General features: G+C 43.2%; 1 protein-coding gene across 19 annotated transcripts in view; it reads left to right on the top strand.

Annotated features, from left to right (window-relative positions):
• SNX1 (sorting nexin 1) overlaps nt 1–18,598 on the top strand; it is a 35,166-nt gene extending 16,568 nt beyond the window's left edge. For 6 of the 19 annotated variants that reach the window (XM_081507416.1, XM_081507423.1, XM_081507418.1 and 3 more), the window contains exons 3-15: nt 1,858–1,985; nt 2,524–2,590; nt 6,390–6,433; nt 8,148–8,289; nt 9,149–9,227; nt 9,697–9,772; nt 12,022–12,135; nt 12,344–12,437; nt 13,537–13,742; nt 16,181–16,324; nt 16,918–16,998; nt 17,487–17,558; nt 18,165–18,598. In XM_081507416.1, coding sequence (XP_081363542.1) covers nt 1,858–1,985; nt 2,524–2,590; nt 6,390–6,433; nt 8,148–8,289; nt 9,149–9,227; nt 9,697–9,772; nt 12,022–12,135; nt 12,344–12,437; nt 13,537–13,742; nt 16,181–16,324; nt 16,918–16,998; nt 17,487–17,558; nt 18,165–18,215 — 1,298 coding nt within the window. In that variant the 3' untranslated portion in view covers nt 18,216–18,598. Of the gene's footprint in view, nt 1–1,857; nt 1,986–2,523; nt 2,591–6,389; nt 6,434–8,147; nt 8,290–9,148; nt 9,228–9,696; nt 9,773–12,021; nt 12,136–12,343; nt 12,438–13,506; nt 13,743–16,180; nt 16,325–16,917; nt 16,999–17,399; nt 17,559–18,164 lie in introns of all 19 variants that reach the window. The other 13 variants (XR_014058845.1, XR_014058847.1, XR_014058842.1 and 10 more) reach the window with 6 other exon arrangements.
• Nucleotides 18,599–20,354: the final 1,756 nt, after the last annotated feature.

Genomic DNA, 20,354 nt, shown 5'->3' with positions numbered 1-20,354 from the left:
CAGAGGGTTTTTTTATCTTTGGGAACTTAACATTTATATGATTTGCCCTTTAAGGAGACTTGAAATCTTAGTGTTGACTGAATTACTCCCATGGTTGGGTTTTATGTACACAACCATGTAGAAGATCTTTATTAGAGATATATTTATTTCTTATAAGAGTTCTGATTTACTTCATTCCCAGCTGTTTGCGTAAGCGGCAAGTGCCTGCCTTCACTACTAAGAAAGGAACATAAGATATCTATGGAAAGGAATGCTTACAGTGATACATTTAGTTTAGGATTCAAGTAGTTTCTCAGATGTGGTAATTTAAATAAAATACTCTGTTATTTTTCTACTTGATTAGTGGTGATCAGAATCTCTGTGATGGAATCCAATGGCTTTTCTATTACTTTTACCTAGAGTCCAGAGAAAAGGGCGCTCCAGTGGTTAGGACTCTGTGCTTTCACTACAAGGACCCAGGTTCTATTCTTGGACAGAGAATTAGGATCTCATAAGTTGCACAGCCAAAAGAAAAGAGAGGGAGAAAAAACCATTGTTGATATGTGTTGTCACATGATTTTCAATTAAAAATTCACACCTCAGGCTTCCCTGGTGGTCCAGTGGTTAAGAATCTGCCTTGCAATGCAGGGGACACCTGTTTGATGGGAAGATCCCACATGCCTAAGGGCAACTAAGTCCATTCGCTGCAACTGCTGAGCCTGTGCTCTAGAGCCTGTGCACCTGGAGCCCTTGCTCTGCAGCAAGAAAAGCCACTGCAATGAGAAGCCCAGGCACCACAACTGGAGAGGAGCCCCTCACTCTGTGCAACTAGAGAAAGCCCACATGGAGCAACAAAGACCCAGTGCAGTCAAAAATAAGTAAATAAAAACATTTTTTTAAAATGCACAGCTCTTCAAAAGTCTAATAAGCTTAAGGTTTTAAATGTTTAAATTTCCTGTTCCATTTTCAGTCACATGTATTGGATTGCATAACTTAATTATTTGTGTGGTGCCTGCATGATGTGACTATCTTAAACATACTTTAGCTGGTTTCTTGCTTCAAAGATCCTGTCATCTTAACATGTTCATTATGGATGAATTTTTATCTGTATGTTTGCCTTTTTCCTGATAAGTGAAAGAGTCCTAATATGATTCCAACAGTTTGGCAACCTTGTTTATAGACATGATTAACTTTTAATGATTATGACATTGATCTAGGACTTGGTTATGCCTTATAGACCCCTCTCTGTGGTTTCATTTTTAGCTCCAAGTGAAAGTCTAGAAAAGAAAAAGAAACTGCTTTCTTTGAACTCCCTAAGGCTAGAATTGGATACCTACTGACCAGGCCAAACCCAAATGGATATTTATAGTTTTCTTTATTAAAAAGAAAAAAAAATCTGAGCTGTTTAGGTTTTGAACTTCTAGCTCCATTGCTTCAAGTTGAGAGTACATTCTTATCATTGGCGTAAGTAATTTTAATGCCTAAAAATTGTACATAGTGCTCTTTTAAAAATCCCGTCTAGAACACTTAGGGAATGAGTTGTTTGTTGTGTTTTCCCAGATTAGACAAAGGCACTTCTTAAACATGTATTTTTTTTTGTTTTGTTTTTTAACAATTTTGATCAAAAGAAATGTTTAGATATTACAGCGTCTTTTTATTCCCCTTGGACAGTGTATATTAAACATAACTTAATCTTCGCAAGATGATCTAAAACTGTAATTGTGAGCAATTCATAAACTGTGGTAAAACAACAGTGTCATCCTTAGATGTGGCAAATAGTGCATTTCCCCAGTGTTACTGTGTTTGTCTTAGGTCCATTTATTCTAGCTTACAGTTTTTCTGACTCTTCCTTCATTATAAAATATCAACTATTTTTAGATGCCACAGTGGAGCTATCCCTGGACAGCACACAAAATAATCAGAAGAAGGTGCCAGCCAAAACACTCATTTCTCTTCCTCCACAGGAGGCCACGAATTCTTCTAAGCCCCAGCCAAGCTATGAGGAGGTGAGAATTTGTGCTATTGGTCTTCTTTTGGATGTTTAGGACTGTGCTGCCAGTCTGAAGTTCAGTTGCTTGAGTTAATATTTATAACTCTTGAAGAAGACCTTTATGGTTAATGAACAACCAGAATCCAGTAAAGGATTCTTTCCTGGGCAGAGTGTCTGTTATCCAGAGGATAGCACAGAGGCTTTCAATGATCACTAGTGATATTTAGTGTCCAAAGCTCCTATATTGAAGAGTGTAGTCTCTCCCCATTCCCTCTTTAGCCTGAAAGAGGCAAGTCTTCCAAAACCTAGTAATTATTCAATTATGATCAAAATAACGTTTTAAGAGAATAGATGTAACGAAGACCTTTGAGCAAGCACCAACTTAGAATTGTGGAAGTTGCTTCATTGAGATTGTTGGGAATGGCCAGAGCTGAAAACTGATGTGTAGAAGAATATATCCTGATATTATTATCTTGATGTAATATTAATACAGAGTAAAATGAATAGCCTTTTTTTGGGGTATCAACTCTCATTGTTTGCTTTCTCTTTAAAAGCTAGAGGAAGAAGAGCAGGAAGACCAATTTGATTTGACAGTCGGTGTAACTGATCCTGAGAAGATAGGTGAGTGTACCTGGGACTCCTATGGTGTTCAGATGTGGCTGTGAAAAGCACAGTTAGCTGATTTCTAAATGATTAACCTCCAGAGCTGAACCAGCTAGTGTGAAGTATTTCATCATCATCTTTCCTATGAAACGATGCTCTTTGCTATGCTTCCAAGGCCAGAAACAGCAATTAAGGTATTTATTTAGGCTTTTCTTGGCTTTAAGAAGAAAAATCAGAAAGTTAATACTATTCGAATCCCTTTTTAAAACCCCCAAATTGCCTTCTCCCCGAGTTGTGGAGACCATTTTATTCCCTCTTGAAATAAACTCCATGTAAGCACCCTAAAAACACATTTTAAAATTTGGAGATGCTGGATTTATTTTTCCCTCGACATTTGAATTTCTTGTTGCTGCTGCTGCTGCTAAGTCGCGTCAGTCGTGTCCGACTCTGTGCGACCCCATAGACAGCAGCCCACCAGGCTCCTCCGTCCCTGGGATTCTCCAGGCAAGAATACTGGGGCGGGTTGCCATTTCCTCCTCCAGTGCATGAAAGTGAAAAGTGAAAGTGAAGTCGCCCAGTCGTGTCCGACTCTTCGCGACCCCATGGGCTGCAGCCTACCAGGCTCTTCCATCCATGGGGTTTCCCAGGCAAGAGTACTGGAGTGGGGTGCCATTGCCTTCTCCGAATTTCTTGTTACATACCATTTATTTTGTACTTTTGATATTCTAATAAAGTGAGGAAGTCTGCAACTCTCTCTCATAGGTAAAGATTAAAAAATGCAGGTTGGATTTTGATCAAAGAGAAATTAGATTGTCAAGAAGCACAATACATAACTTTGGCCAGAACGTGGATTTTTAGGATAGCCTTCCTGTGTTACAAGTTTGTGAGACCTTTTAGTGAGCAGAGAGCAACAGGCCTCAACTTTCCTTGTTCTAGGTGTGGTCTCTAATGAGAAGAGGCTGCACAGAGCTTTCTCCTCCTATTAAGTAGGGGTGATGTTTGTATGGTTAAGAAGAAAAATGGAATTTCCAACCCTTTGTCTATTCTGAACTAGGAACAAGAGTATAAAAATCTGATTAGACTTTATGCCAAAATGGTTTGTTGTTAACTGTGGAGTTTTACTTTTCCTAGACTGATGCACTGGTAGGATGTTTCTGAGCATCTTATCCAGTTCCCTCATCCAACAATAGAGGAAATTGAGAACCAATAAGTGAAATGGAGCTTTCCTGTCAGGTCACAACATATGGGCTATGGTAGAACCTGGACCAAAACTTTGAATTACATGTTTAGAATTCTCTCTTACCTCTCTATTATTTATGAATATTCCATAAGTACATTGATTTTAGGCTAGTTATTAACTACTTTACATCCTTGGTAGAACAAAATAAATCATAAGTAAATACTGTTTTAACGTTTTATAAGTCATGATGTTTGTACCAGGAGAGGGAGAGAATATGTTAGTTTCCTAGGACTTCTGTAATGAAGTATCACAAACAGGATGGCTTAAAACAACCGAAATGTATTCTCTCAGAGTTCTGGGGGCCAGAAAGTCTGAAGTCATGATGTTTGTGAGGCCATCGCCCTCTGAAGGCACCAGGAAAGGACTATTCAATGCCTCTCCCCTAGCTTCTGGAGCCTCAGGCATTCCTTGGCTGGTAGCTACATCACTCCAACTCTGCCTTCACTGTCACATGACATCCTCCCAGGGTGTCTTCACATCATCTTCGGTTTCTGTGTGTCTGTCTCTGTGTCAGAATGTCCCCTTTTTAGGTGGGCACCAGTCATACTGAATTAAGGCCCACCATACTGACCTCTTTCTCCCTTAGTTACTTCTATAAAGACCCTATTTTCAAATTAGGTCACACTCTGATGTACCAGGGGTTAGGACATCAACATAATTTATTTAGGGGGACACAGTTCAACCCGTAACAATAATTTAAATGTCCCATGGATCAGATTTATTTAAACAGAAATCACTTTTGGTGATAAACCTTCATCCCCTTGTATCATCATCTAGATTCTTAGTCACATCGATGTCAAGAAACAAGCTACTTAAAGCATTTTCATATGCATATTTCAAGATTCACATCGATCTTTATAACAACACCTTCTGTTTGTGTGGGCTGTTTATTCAACATGCGCTTCTCATTCCCACAAACATCTAAATAAATTAAGAATCTCACTTCTGCCAGGATATTGCTTTTTAGAGCCTTGGCAATTTGCATGTATTATTTTCAACTTCCTGAAATTACGTAGGAAATTAACATAAATTTAAAACTGCTGCATTTCTAGAACATTTCCATATCTTACGAGGTCTGGACAGGCAGTTACATCTGTCTGCTCACACACTGCCTCAATAAAAACAGCTGGTAAGTAGGCAGAGTGTCTGAAGACCCCACTTTGCTATTATGTCTTACGTACATTTGCACTTAGTCTTCCCTAACTGCAGGCACTAAATTATGGGAATGACCTTTTGGACATTTGACCATAACTATCAAACTGTGAATAAAAGTCTGAATACTTTTTTTTTCCTTTTATCGGTGATAAACATCCTTAGTAGTATTAGGCAATATACTTTATTTATTTATTTATTTATTTAATAAATTTATTTATTTTACTAAACCATTTAAAGTATATTGCCTATATATAAATAAATAATTTATTTATATATAGGCAATATACTTTAAATGGTTTAGAAGAGAACTAACAGTAGTAATCAATATAAAGTAATTTCTAAAACTTATATTTTGTTTTATATGTTGCTCTTTTGGCAGGGCTTGACTGGGTAGAGAAAATAAGCCCTCTCTTCCTGTACAGTCTCCAACTTCTCTGTGTAATTTATAAAAGCAGTTATATCCAGCCATCTCAGTCAGACAAAATTGTAATATGTGATCCTGCAGGGCTAGAACTTGCCCTCATCCCAGGACCAGTTCAGAGGCTTTGGCAGTTAGTCATTGTTGACCTGCATTTTCCTGGTTGGTGTGGGGAAGAGTCAGGGCGGAGAGGAAGGGAATGAAACCAACCCAATGCTCCAGAGCCCGGCACTGGACCTATGTCTGTCTCAAGTCCAATGTGTGTCTTTTCACTACTCACGGAGTCAATGGTGCCTTTATATTCCTAAGTGGTAGAGGTTAGGACAGTACCACAGAGAAAAACAATTGCTTGAATCCCAAATTATGTAACAGTCAAAGGCTTTTTCAGAAAAATAATTCCTTCAGGAAAGAGAGATTTGTGTGACATCAGGCAGCCCAAGTGTCTTCCTGCCAGGCCCTTTGCTCTGGGAGAACATGCTAGATGAGAGGGGTCAGTGTCCCCTAGCTCGGGTGGAGGGGCTGGGACTGTATTTCTGAAAGAGTAAAGGGAGCCCAGAGCTAGCTTAGGGTAGGACTACTTGTTTCCTTTTACATCATTTGCTTCCTTCTCCTCCTCCTGCTTTATACAGCAAGAGAATTGTTTGGATTTAGACAGATGTGTGTAACTAGCCCAAATATTGGCATGGTAACAACCAATGGATTGTCAGTGTCCAGTGCTGCTTTGTGGAAGGTATAAATAGAGCCTGGCTTTGAAACAGGGAACTGACTCTTGTCTAACTCAAACGGGGACCCAGCCAGCATCCATGGGACGATGATATGTGCCATAGAGGCCTCGAGGCAAAGTAGGAAGTAGATTATAATATAGGATCTAAAGCTTGGAGTTGAAACAAGAGTCCTTATACACGGCTCCTGTGGCTGCCTTATGATTCCTAGTTAAATGTTAGCAAGATTGGTCCTGCTTTAGTTCACAGAATAATCCTCTCCCGCTTTCTGTTCTCCCATAGGGGATGGTATGAATGCCTATGTGGCCTACAAAGTTACGACACAGGTGAGTCCAAGTGACCCTGCTGATGACCACCTTAATAGATTTGGGTGCACATACCAAGAAGGTCATCATTCAGATTATTTCTGGGTATTTCTTTAGTTTCTTTGTCAACATCTTCCTTCAAGTTTACTCAAGATGGAACAAGTCTGCATCCCCTTGGTAATCTCATCTGAGCCTTTCCACTTTTCTTCCAGAGAGCTAACACTTCAATGTGAAACTTTGTAAGTTTTATCAAGACATGTGATGTATCTGATATAGTGCCATCCCTCTTAAGAGCTATGTGGCTTAGAGCTAGTTTGGCAGATCACCCCAAACTGTATCACCTGTTTAAAAATCATCAGTTCTTCTGAGGTTTCCTATGTGGAGCTTCTTTTAACACTCTCCCTAACCTTTTGCCCCTCGGGTCTGGTCTTCCTTTTTTATATAATATTAATGCATACAAAACTTACACGTTGTTGTATGCAGGTTATGAAGCATAAAAAATGAAGCCCTGAACCTACCACCAGTCTTAAGATGAGTACCATTGAATCCACCTGCGTGTTTCTCCCTCTCCTCTCCTCTGCCTCACACCTTAGAGGCCACCACTCTCCTGAATTGTCTCTCATTTCCTTTATAAAAAGTCTTCACATATGTATCTAAACAATACACTGTTTTGCTTTTTTTTTTTTGAGTTTCATAAAAATGGTATCATGCTAAAAATAGTGCTTTCTTTACTACCATTGTTCCTCAGATCCATCCATGATGTGCGTAGCTGTAGTTAATTAGTCCATTGTGTGATTATAGCATAATACATTTATCCATTTTCCTGTTGTGAATATTTGGCATGTTTCCAGTTTTTGTAATTATGAGCTGTGAACATTTTTGCACGTGTCTCCTGGCGTACACATAGAAGAGTTTCTTTGGGGTATATTATCAGAAGTATAATATACTGGGTCACAGGTAGTGCAAATTTTGAAGAAAAGGAATACAAACTGTGTTTTTAAGTCCTTGTACCAATTTATACTTCCATCAGCAATACGTAAAAGTTCCCATTGACATACTTCCTTGCCAACAGTTGGCAAGGCCCCACCTCCTTAAACTTTGCCTGTCTGGTGAGTATTAAATGATCTCTCAATTAAATGTAGGCCTTGTCTTTTTTAACTGGACGTTTCCTTTATATTACCTTTCTATTACTCGTTGGGCTGCCCCTGTGTTCTAGACCCTGTGATAGCTTGGAGGTTCAAGTGTCTACAGTGTAGACATTTCGTCTGATCCTCCCCTTAGGGGCAGTGTTTACTGTGTATTTTCTCCAGTTTGGCTGCTTTAATTCTGGCAGCAATACCTTTAATAAGTCAGGGCAGGATGAAAGGGTTGGAGATGACCATAGACTTCTAGCTTTAAACTAGATTGCAGCATCTCTTTCCTTAAAGCAAAGGCTCTTAACCTGCAAATAAAACTGCATTTGAATTTAATTAGTTGCCTTCGTAATCCCATGTATGTTAATTTGTGCATTTAAAATCATTATTCTGAGAAGGGCTCCATAGATTTCTAGACAGCCAGAGAGGATTATAACTCCAAAAAAGAAAAAGGTTGAGATTCTCAGCCTTGGAGAAATTTATTTACGAAGTGGCTAGAAGACCAGGGATCTGGGGAAAGATTCCCTTGATGTTAGCTGGATGACTTTCAAGACACTCATCCCCTATTGGAAATGAAATATTGTGTTTTTTCTGTCCCCAAGACAAGCTTACCAATGTTCAGAAGTAAACACTTTGCAGTGAAAAGAAGATTTAGTGACTTTCTGGGTCTTTATGAGAAGCTTTCAGAGAAGCACTCCCAGAATGGCTTTATTGTCCCTCCTCCACCTGAGAAGAGCCTAATAGGTAAGCCCATTAATTCTGCTTAGATTTTTTCCTTTGCATTCTTTTCTACAATATACTTTCTACTTAGTATGTGAGATTACTTCTAATGACAGTGTAGAATCCAACAGTTAGAAAGGAAGCATTTCCAGCATTTTCCTATAAATCACATGAGGGTTAGAGATACAGCATGTTTTGACATGGTCTCTTTCCTTGGGTACAGCAGGAGGCCTGTTTCAGTTTCCACAGAGTGTGTGTGTGTGTGTGTGTGTGTGTGTGTGTGTGTGTGTGTGTGTGTGTTGGTATCCTGGAGTCTTCAGTGGTTGCAGTTTTAGTTTCCACAGTGGGTGTGTGTGTGTGTGTTGGTATCCTGGAGTCTTCAGTGGTTGCAGTTTTAGTTTCCACAGTGTGTGTGTGTGTGTGTGTGTGTGTGTGTGTGTGTGTGTGAGAGAGAGTCTTCAGTGGTTGTGCTTTTAGTTTCCACAGTGTGTGTGTGTATTGGTATCCTGCAGTCTGCAGTGGTTGCAGTTCCCTCCAGATTGAAATGTACTCATTGAATGAGGGAAGGAGGTCGAGCAAGGACTCTTCCCATTACCATCAGTTGATATCTGCTAATCTTTACTCAGAGCCCCATGGCCCCCTTTTAGAAAACGTGCTCTGGAAGTCCCAGGGTTGAGAACCTTCAACACTTTAAGACTAGTATGAAAACTGACTCTTGTGTAAAGAATCTTTTGTTCATGCTTGTGCATGACATAGAAGTGGCCTTTGGTTGTATTTTGTAGAGCTCCCTCATTGCCTTCCTCCTGTGGGCTTTTCTGCAGCCTAAAGCTTTTCATGATGATTTATAGTTTTCTTGTTTTTTTCTTTTTAAATTGTGTTCCAGGAATGACAAAAGTAAAAGTTGGGAAGGAAGATTCTTCTTCTGCAGAATTTCTTGAAAAACGGAGGGCTGCTTTAGAAAGGCAAGTACAATAAAACTATTTTCTTGAGTACCACAAGAACAAATGAGGAGCTAAAACTGAGACTTAATTACCATGAGACATTTGCTAGAGTTAGTAGTGGTGAAACTTGAATGAGTTAAAGATTCCCACCTCCATGTTGTCTGTAGGCTTTCCTAAGTCTCTTTCCTCCCCACGTTAGGAACAGAGCATCCTCTTTTCTTTTCCTCTCCTGAGTGAGCAGGCAGTCATACTCTCCTTCTTCAACAGTCAGTCAGGAATGGCTCTGAGGTCTCTTTCTAAGCAGTTACTTTTCTTTCCTTTTTGGAAATTTGAAGAATATGAACTTACATGTGCTTATAAGCAGAGTCATACTTAAGTGCCCTGAGGACATTTTAAAGTAATGAAAGACATTGTACCCCTGCCAGGATGGTATGATACCCCAAACTTTGTAAGGCCAGGTCAACTAACCAGATAACTGCTTATCCTGTAGGTACCTTCAGAGGATTGTGAATCATCCTACCATGTTACAGGACCCTGATGTCAGAGAGTTCTTGGAAAAAGAAGAGGTTAGTATTGTACAAACTGAATTTCACAATTCATATCTACCCCTGTGAAATGAAACTAATTCCTTCAACAAATATTTGAGCACACGCTTATAGCCTAGTCTGACTGTATCATAGTTTATAAGTGCCCAAAAGTAACAAGTATCTTTCAGCCTCTGAAATAAAAGCAGCTCTACCTGCAGTCAAAAGTAACTGGTTGTAGAGGTCAAACTGCAACCCAGTTTTGTCTTACTGGATCAACACAGTGATCTGTTTGGCAGATCTTGGCATGTCCTTCATAGGTTACTACTTGGCTTCAATTGAATGCTTATTTTGTGCCAGGAGCTGTGGAATTTTAGTTCAAAACCACTTAACCACAGACCTCAGAACTGCCAGCATGTAGCAAAAGTGTTGATTCAAGTGGACAGTGTTTTAACAGGCGATGCGTTGGCTATTCATGATTGTGAAAAATTAGAGACAGCCCAGTTGCTAATAATTGACGAGTTAGTGAAATATATCAATACAACAAATACTTAATTCTCACCATAAACAGAAAGTATACAGGAATACATTGGAGCATACATTTGAAGAATGATGAGGGAGAGGGATAAATTAGAAGTATGAGATTAATGGATATACACTACTATATATAAAATAAACAACAAGGATTTACTGTATAACACAAGGAACTCTGTTCAGTACCTTGTAATAACCTTATCATGGAAAAGAATCTGAAAATATATATATATGTACATACACAACTGAATCACTTTGCTATACCCCTGAAACTAACACAGTACTATAAATCAACTGTACTTCAGTTTAAAACAAGAATTATAAAATGAAACATGAAATAGCATATAAACACAGCTGAGGAAGCACATTAGCCATTAAGAATCAAAAGAAACACTAGAATAAAACAATGTTGTATCTCAAAGGAAAGAAAAGTAGAAGAAAATAAGTGACAGTGTAGAACTGTTGTTTTGTATTTATTTTTTTATTTTGTTTTTATTTTTAAATTTTTCTTTAATTTGCATATTGTATATATTACTCGAAATAAGAAAATGGTACTAAGTATATGGGTTGCCCCACCAAAATGAACTTCTTTAATTAAAAATTCTCTGTCTAATGCTCTAAATCTTAGTTCTCCTCTGAGATTCCTAAATCCATTTTTCCTTTTCATGCCCTCATACCTGCCTGGTGCCCCTAGAGCAGGGTTTATCTCCAGTGGCACTGTTGACATTTTGGGCTGGATCATCCTTTGTTGTGGGGATGTCCTGTGCATTGTTGGTTTAGCAGCATTCCTGGCCTCTATCAACTAGATGCTAGTACCCTCCCCCACCTCGTGTCCCCAGGTTTTTTTTAATTTGGTTGTATCCAGAGTCTTAGTTTTGGCAGTATATTTCTTAGTTGCAGCATGTAGAATCGTTTGTAGTGGTATGTGAACTCTTAATTGCAGCATGTGAGATCTAGTTCCCTGACCAGGGATCAAATCCGGGTCCCCTGTGCTGGGAACACAGTCTTAGCCACTGGACCACCAGGGAAGTCCCCTGTCCCCAGTTTTAATAAGCAAAATTATTTCCATACATGACCAACTGTCCCCTAGGGGGCAAAATGGCCCTGAGTTAAGAATCACCGTCTCAAGAGTCCTGGGCACTAAATTCAAATTGTTCAGCGTGGTATACTGCATACACTATGGATTCTTCAGCATCCTTTTCATGCCTTAGGAAAGGAGTAGGAAGACTGAACTAGTCAAATTGTTTCTGAGTATTTGGCATGCTTGACTTAACTAGATGTCCATAAAAGTAGCCTCAATCTATTATGCTCCTTTGTTCCCTGAGGAAAGTTCGAATGGAATTACAGCTTCAAAGTGTCTCAAGATTTTAAGTCTAGCTGTGTACAAGTATGCATCCAAAAAGAACTTTTGACTTTTCAACAAAAACATTTGGTATTTCAGCAGTTCATGCATGGGTAGCCAGATAATCTCAATATGAGGTCACCTGGCCACATAACACACACTGCCCGTCTTTCTGCACACGGTATCAAAAGCTGAGAATTTTGCTGATTATCTTTAATGTGGTCCTTTGATTTTTTTTTTTTTCCTCTCCACATGGCTAGTTAAGGATTTGTCTAACTGCCCTTGAAAATAACAGACTACAGTTCAGATAATTTATTTGGCAAGTTTGGGGCATGCCATCTGATGGATACTAATTCTTCTGAACCTAAAATTGGGGCAGCAGATAACTTGCCACCCCACCTTCTTGGTCTTGTAGCTGCCACGTGCTGTGGGTACCCAGACATTGAGTGGTGCTGGTCTCCTCAAGATGTTCAACAAAGCCACAGATGCGGTCAGCAAAATGACCATCAAGATGAATGAATCCGACATTGTGAGTAGCACTGGGCCTCAGCTTCCCCAACCCCCTCAGGGTTATGGGTCAGAAGCCTTGAAGAGTCCTGAAATTTCTGAGATTAGAGACTTTCTTTTTACAATAATTCAGCCCCTTAAAAAAGAAGAAAAAAACTGCTAAGGAAAAGACAGCTCTACACCTGTATGATGAGTAGCCTCCTTTAAAGCTTTGGGCCTGTGTGTTTCAGTGGTTTGAGGAGAAGCTCCAGGAGGTAGAGTGTGAGGAGCAGCGCTTACGGAAACTGCATGCCGTTGTAGAAACGCTAGTCAACCACAGGAAAGGTAACAAGCTTCTGATGTGCACTTGGAGCTGGGGGGAAACTGATGTCTCCAGTGAGCTAGAGATGGGAGGGCCTGTTGTTCTCAAGCCTCTCAGCCATTCAATTTGAAATTCTCAACCCACTTGGTCCTTGATGTTCTGATCAAAGAGGTAATGCCTTGCATCTCCTGACAGGAAACATGCCTCTGCCGCTAAAGGCATTGTACTCTTTACCTGGGAGGAGTGCAGAGAAGCCATCCCAGTTACAGCTTCACCTGGGATTGTGGGCTTCGGTTGGTGGCATTTGAGTTGGTGGCTTATATCCAAAATGATGTTACATGCCTTAGCTACATGGTCCAATGAAAAATATGTAAATGCGGGAAACCATGTATGTCTCCTAACCCTTCTTCACCTTTCTCTGGTGAGATTTGCTTAAGAGCTAGTGAAATTTGCCAAATTTGAATGCTTTAAACATGCTGATAATCAGAAATCTAAACAGGCAGAAAACCATTAGAATGGAGACCAATGTAAGGGTTGGCAAAATACGACCCAGCCCCCTGGGTCATATCTAGCCATATACCTATTCGTCATGGACCTATTGCTGTGGCTGTAAGTGGTTTTTAACATTTTTGAAGAGATGACGGGGTGGAAGGGTGTTGGGGCGGAGCAAGGAGAGTGAGCAGTATGTGGTCTGCAAAGGTTAAAATACCTGGCTCTTCACAGAAAAGTTGTTCTGCTCTGGTGCACGCAAGACTATGCAGTGTGTACATACACTCTCTCATGCAGGCAGGCTGCTTACTATGAGCTCTAATGTGAAAATCAGAACTGTGCCATTGGCCTGTTTCTATTAACTGGCCCCTAGTTCTCCAGGACATCAGCACTGCTCCATCCAAGTAAGCCTAACCTAGGGAAACTGAGGGCAGCAGGCACCTTTCTTTGCTTGTGTGCCCGAGCTGCGTCACCCTCACTTTCTGAATTCAGTTGGCTCTGGTGTAAGTGACCAGATTGCAGAGCCCATGGTTGCCAGACACGTGGGGGCCAGCGTAGCTCAGGTACCCGGGCAGTGCCAGCCGACTTGTCCCTCTTCCTCAGGAGATCAGAGGCTCTGCTGTCTTCTTCCAGAGCTAGCGCTGAACACGGCCCAGTTTGCCAAGAGTCTCGCCATGCTCGGGAGCTCTGAGGACAACACAGCACTGTCACGGGCACTCTCCCAGCTGGCTGAGGTAGAAGAAAAGATCGAGCAGCTCCACCAGGAACAGGCCAACAATGACTCCTTCCTCCTCGCAGAGCTCCTGAGTGATTATATTCGCCTCCTGGCCATAGTCCGCGTAAGCATCTCGTTCCTCTCCTCTTTTTCCTCCACTGGATTTAATTTGTCTTTTCCTTTGCACTTCTTCTTCCCAAGATGGTTTCATCCATTATAGCTTGAAATAGGAATAGTTTTTTCTACTCTCAAAAGAGAAAGTATCTTGTGAACTGAAACATCCATTAAACTCTTGGTTATCTCTGAGTCATTTTGAGGCCCACAGCCAGTGTTTTAAATCAGCTTGAAGAAAAGACCACTCTTGAATTTCCAAGTAGGCCTTTCCTTATTGTTGAAGCTGGACAACATCCTATATTCCTTTCTTCAAGCAAGGCTGTTCCAGGCTTAGGTCTGGGCCCCTTGGAGCTGTGACTTCCTCAGCCCTCTGGTCTTTGCCTTCTTAACAGTAAGCAGCAGCTTGGCCCCGGGCAGAGTTCTTGCTGGCTTCCACTTTTCCCTCCAATGTGGGCCACCAGGTAACTGCACACAACCAGCGTGGTGCTGCTTGAAGGAGTGTGGCCAGGGGGCTGAGAGAGCTTGTCACCAGAGCTGTGCTGTGCTGACCACACCGATGACGAGACTGCAGCCTACCTCTCAGGTCAAGCACCTCACCTTCTCTTCTGGTGACCAGGGCACTCTGGTTTACCTGACCTTTCAGAGTGGCTGAGGAAGCTTCACTGGGCAGTGAGATTAGCTCTCGCATGGCCTCTCTGAGACAGAGGAAGGAGCCAAGAGGGAGCCTGGCACCTGCGCTAAAAGGGCCTGAATCTGCCTGATCCAGGTTGGGACCAGAACATCTGAGCCTCTGAGTTGGAACAGAGCCCCCCGCCTCACACGCACACTCTCCCTCTCTCTCTCCCTCTCCATCCCCGAACTCTCCCCAGCCTGAGAGCTCCTACATTGTCAGGAGCCACGCTGCCCCCAGGACTCCTTTTCTCCATGATAGAGTTGCTTAATATAGTCTGTAAGATTGCTCACTGTCCTCTCCCTTTGCTGTTTGGTTTGCTGCTAACTCCAGAGTGTTAAAAGGCTGGAAAAATAACCTGTTCGGGAATGCTTGGAACAGGTCAGACTACTTAGACTGGAAAGCCACCCTAGGGAAGGGTTCTCTCTGGGGATGCTTTCAGAGAGCAGTGTTGTCTGGGGCTTCTGGAGAGCTGAGCATTTGGATACGACCCTCAGGCCAGGGACCCTGTATGGAGAGGGGTGAGGGAGGCCTCACTGAGGCGGCTTGCCTTAGTGCTCAGAACTGCAAGCTGGTCTTTTCTCAGAGACCCCTCACCTGCCCTTCTCATGGTCATGTTCTAGCAGTGGGACTGGAGAGATGAACAGATGTTACTTCTCTGCTGAAACCTGCAGCTGTACCACAGTTAGCCTAGGGTATTAGGTTGGATTTGAGGTCACACTTTACCTGATCCTTTATTCAGCTGTTTAGAAATTGCAGGTAAGCAGCAGTGACAATGCAGGGGAAGATAAATTTGGTGTCATTTCACTCCCTAAGGTTCAAGTCTTGGCAAAGGCCTGAACTAAGGAGGCCTGGAAAACATCCAGGGAACTCTCATAGGGGAGGGGAGCAGAAGGAGCAGTGTTGGGAGGCTGCCCCAGGCAGAGGTCTTTCCTCCCAGCCTCTTGAAGCCTACAGAGCCAGTGGGGGTACAGGATGGTTTGGTTAGTCCAACAGGCATCCTCTGGACATGCTCATTGTGATCAAGGAGCTGAAAACAGGGAAAACCAGCAAGTGGACTTTGGAGAGCTTCTTGAAAGCCTTGATAGCCTCGAGCAGTTGAATGTGTGGATGAGATGAAGTTTACTTAATATAAAGTTCTGTTAAGCTGGGGGTGGTGGGGAGATCTGTCAGGCTCACCCGGTATATTGTTTGGGTGTCAGTATAGAGTTTGCTTCCTTAGGTTGGTCTTCCCTGATGTGTCTCCCAGGCTCAACTAGGTCCCCAAGTGGTTTTTTTTGCAGTTCTCTGCTTGTTTTTTCTGTACTCTGCATTCTTATATTACTTATTGGCAATTAGTAATACAATGTCAGCCTTTCCTGTTAGACTTCAAGCTCCATGAAAGCAGGCCTATGTGTTTCGTTCCCCACTATATTCTTAGCCCTTGGCACAGGGCAGACATTCAAGGAAAGTGTGTAGACTCATGAACTGACTGACCTCAGGGAGTCCATTTGAAAGCCATAGATTGGGCATGGGCATCAGACCACCTGCTTGCCCTGAGCCATCCAGCCTTGGGAGCAGCATGACGCTGGTCTCCTGGAGCCTTGGAGAGAAGTCTTACCCAAGCTTGTGTTTTTGGACGTTAAACTTCCAGCTGGGCATTAACACAGGATTGTGGAACCTGCCCTTGCTCAGCCCTTCCCCAGCACAGCCGCTGGGAGAGCGCCCTCCCTCCAAGGCAGAGCCAGCAGAGCGCCTGAAGGGCTGGTTGTGCTTTTCCCCAACCTTCACCCCCACAGGCCGCCTTTGACCAGCGCATGAAGACGTGGCAGCGCTGGCAGGATGCTCAGGCCACCCTGCAGAAGAAGCGGGAGGCTGAGGCTCGGCTGCTGTGGGCCAACAAACCCGACAAGCTGCAGCAGGCCAAGGATGAGATTGTAGAGGTGAGCCCCTCCGAAGCAGACCTGCAGGGACGTTCTGGCTCCTGAATGAGTCCAGGTTCCACCCCACTGAGCTGCTTAGAACCCCTCAGCAGGCAAGAGAACTAATGGAGTCTAAAGGACAGCGGCTGGCAAAGCCTCTGCAAATGGCCCAGGGCCCACCCTGAGACCTGGCCCTTCTCCTCCTTTCCTGTTCCACTCACACTTGCCAAATTAGAATCTCTGCAGGAGCAGTCCTGCCTGGGTCTTTGAAAAGCTCCAAGGTGATTCACATGTGCCCTCCTGGTGAGAACTAAATTCAGTTCTCTGGGCCTCCCAGCCTTGCTGGCAAGTACCTGAACTGGAGCCTCTGGGGACCTAGATTTCTTAGGAACCAGACTTGGCCAGAAGCACACGGCACCTCTTTCCCAGCCAGTCCCAGAGGTGACCTCTACTGGAGTCTGGATTACCTGTGGAATATCCATATCTAATCTTACCCAAAGGGACAAACAAATGACCAATTGAGGTCTCAGATACACAGTTGCTGTTCAGAGGTAAAGACTTAATAGTAACTCCATAATATGTTAAGGGATCCTTTCTTTCCTCTTTCTTCCCAGTGGGAGTCTCGGGTGACTCAGTATGAAAGGGACTTTGAAAGGATTTCAACTGTGGTCCGAAAAGAAGTTATACGGTTTGAGGTAAGATAGAAGATCCTCCTTCTCACCAGTGTGCAGTGCCTGGTTTAGTGGTGGTACTGGTTTTGTCCACATCTCTACTGAGTTGGGAGACAGACGGCAGTGCCAGCGACTTGGCAGTTATTGTGACCAAGCATGGCTGAGTATGTGTGTGCATGTGCGTGTGTGTGTGCGTTCACGTTTGTGTGTGTGTTCCTGAGGCAAAGTGGCTGTCCTCCACTGGTTGCTGGACCAGAGCAGTTAGACACAAAACAAAGTTTGCCCTGTCATAACCCCCCTGCTCCCCTGTCCTTTCTCCTCGCTTTCCCACCCTGCTACCATTCAAGAAAGCCTTGCAAGAGGTTATTGGGCTGAAAATTGTAGCTAATCCAGCTGCTGCCTCTCCTTTCTGAGGCTGTGTTCAGCCTTGGTCAGCAAAAAGCATCACCATCCTGTCAAGAGGGGAAGGAGCAACTGTCCGGATGGTCAGTGTAGAATCCTGTCTCCTTTAGAAAGAGAAATCCAAGGACTTCAGAAACCATGTGATCAAGTACCTCGAGACACTCCTGTATTCACAGCAGCAGGTATGTAACTTGTGCATAGCTTTCTTCCTCTCCTGCTTGCTTGGGCCAGCTGCTTACTTGAGACTTTGGTGACAGGGTGGTCTGACATCCATCAGGGGTCTAGGCCCTGCTTAATCAATAATTGAACATAAGTCCTATTTCTCTAACATGGAGCATCCAGTAGGATCTTTTGCTAATAAGCAGGATAGCCCTAATCCTACAGTGAGTTGGTTTTTAAGGACAAACCCCAACTCTCCTCTCCCTGTAACCCCCTGATGCCACCTAGCCCTCTTGAGGCTGAGGCCCCAATCGGTATGTGGAACAGTGACCCTGTTGTGAGGAGCTGACTGACCTGAGCCAAGCTGTGGCCCCCACAAGGGTACTTCCTCTGGGGCAGAACCAGGACTGTCTTCAGACCTTGCACTTGATGCATCCTTCAGTCTAGAGAGGTAAGGGTAGTGTGGCTGGCCAGCCAGTCTGTCCCAAGGTCCACTCTCAGCTTACCCATGTGCAGCCTCCCTGTGCTGGCCGAGGGCACTTGGGGGAGTGCCCTGGCCTGCTCCCCTTCCAGGCTCAGGCTCTGCCACTCGATGAGAGCACTTGCTTACTGAGCTCACTTCTTTGCAGCTGGCTAAGTACTGGGAAGCCTTCCTTCCTGAGGCAAAGGCCATCTCCTAATGGACCAAGGACACCAGAGCCACCTGCCTGACGCTGCCTTTTTATACACTGTTCTCCACCTCTGCTGGACCCAGTGATGCATCCTGCCTAGCCTGGACTTCACCCGTTCCCTCCTGCCCCCACGACCTAGCTGTCCCCAGTCACTCTAACTGTTACTTCACTTAGCTTCCATATATATTTTCTTACCTGAAAGAATAGTTTCTTGCTTTAAGCAAAAGTCCTATACTAGGTAGTGGAATTAGGGGATGGGGTGGAGTATTGATATAAATATATAAATACAAATGTATATTTTTCAGGATGTGGTTAGGAACTGGGGATAACGTTTTCTGTTACTCCTGATGGTGCCATGAAAAGATTATGTAATAAAATACTTTAAAATCGGGTCACGTGACTGAGAATGGTGGTGCTTTTTGCTCTAGGCTGGGGAGCAGTTGGGAAGCAGCTCTAAACAAGAAGTGCCCGGTAGAGTCATGTAATGAGTTCCTCTCCACAGGAGCTCGTGGGCCTTGGCTCCTGCTCCCCAACAGGACTGGGGTGTCCTTTGCTCTCTCTACCCCAGCTGCCTGTTCTGAAGGTCTCTTACTCTAACTCTTATTTCTGCTTCTTTAGGGAAGGAGTTTTAAACACATCTCTTATAATAAGAGGAACAAAACTAATTCTCCCGCAAAGGAGGCAGACTTTCATTTTTATTCCTGCCCTATTTCTCTCAGCTGCCCAGGGCTCTCTGAGAGTTTGCCTTCTGATAGCAAAGCCTTGTGTTCCGAACTTCTTTTTGCGACCCATCAAAGCAGGTGCTCAATAGACTGGTTTATGTTAAAAATGTAAAGGACTGATAAGGACTTAACACTTCACCCCGCTGACAACAGAACCAGGCACTCTGCCTTGAGATAAAGTCATCCCAGAGTTCCTAAACCTTCTGAGTTCCAGGAAGCTTTACGGTCTATGCCCAGGAGGGAGCGTGTCGGCAAGAGGCCCTGGTGTTGTCAGCACAAGCCAAGGGCACTCAAAGGGGTCTCTGTGCTGGCCTGGCCAGGGAGGCCCAGTCTCAGATGTGCCCTTGCTGGGCTTCCCCTCAGCTGTGTCCGCAGCTGCTAAGCTCGCTGCTCAGAGCAGACTGAAGCTGCTGTGTGGGGCAGGCCTGGCAGACTGCCTGCATGGGAGGCTCATACTCCCTAGCCCCACCACCCTCAGATGCCCCTGCTGAGGGCACTCCAGACCCACAGTATCTGTTCTTGGGGTGAGGGATAGGTATCAAGGTTTGGTGAGGGGCAGCCTGAGGCAAGAGAAGGCAGTCAGTAGCACTGATCTCCAGTATTCTCCAGCATACCTGCCTGATGGGGGAGTACCTATGCTGGCAAGTAATTTTTTCAATATGCTGATTTTTTCTTTTCTTTTTTTTAAGAAAAAGTCACTTGATCTTGCCCTTTCCCCTAATATCCTTATTACCACCTTTGATATTACCCTTCCAATCTTACTTACATGCTTGCTCTGCTTAGTTATAATAATGGACACATAAAATACTTTGTATCCAGCTTTCATCATTCAACCCTGTATAAGCTATAAGCATTTTTTCTATTTTGTTATGTATTTTCACAGACTTTTATTTGTAACGCTATGTAATTTTAAGGCTTCCATAGAGTGACTGTACCATAATTCTGACTCATCCCTTGTTGTTGGATTGCTGGTTTGTTTGGGAACTTTTAGAATTTTAATATGATTTTAAACTTACAGAAAAGGTACAGGAATATCATGAAGAACTCCCACTTACCAAGTGCTTATATTTTACCCCATTTGCTTTATGACTTATGATTTGCTTTATCTGTATTTACATGTTGTATTTTCTGAATCACTTGAGAGTCAGTTGTAGATACTGTTACCCCTCTACCCCAAAACTTCAGTAACCCTTTTCTTAAGAACAAGGACTTCCTCTCATAATTTATAACCATAACCACTTGTTGAAAGCAGGAAGTATAACACTGATATAACACTGACACTGATAGAATACTGTTGTCTAACCCGTGCTCACTGTTTGAATTGTGTCAGGCGTCCTAGTACTGTCCTGTATAGTGATTCCCTTTTTCCTGATGCAGAATCACATGTTACATTTAGCTGTGATACATGCTTACACGTGTCTCTCAA

This window comes from Giraffa tippelskirchi, chromosome 7, assembly GCF_054371585.1.
Source record: "Giraffa tippelskirchi isolate mGirTip1 chromosome 7, T2T-mGirTip1v1.2.pri, whole genome shotgun sequence".
Classification (NCBI taxonomy): domain Eukaryota; kingdom Metazoa; phylum Chordata; class Mammalia; order Artiodactyla; family Giraffidae; genus Giraffa; species Giraffa tippelskirchi.
This window is presented reverse-complemented; position numbering and strand designations above follow the sequence as displayed.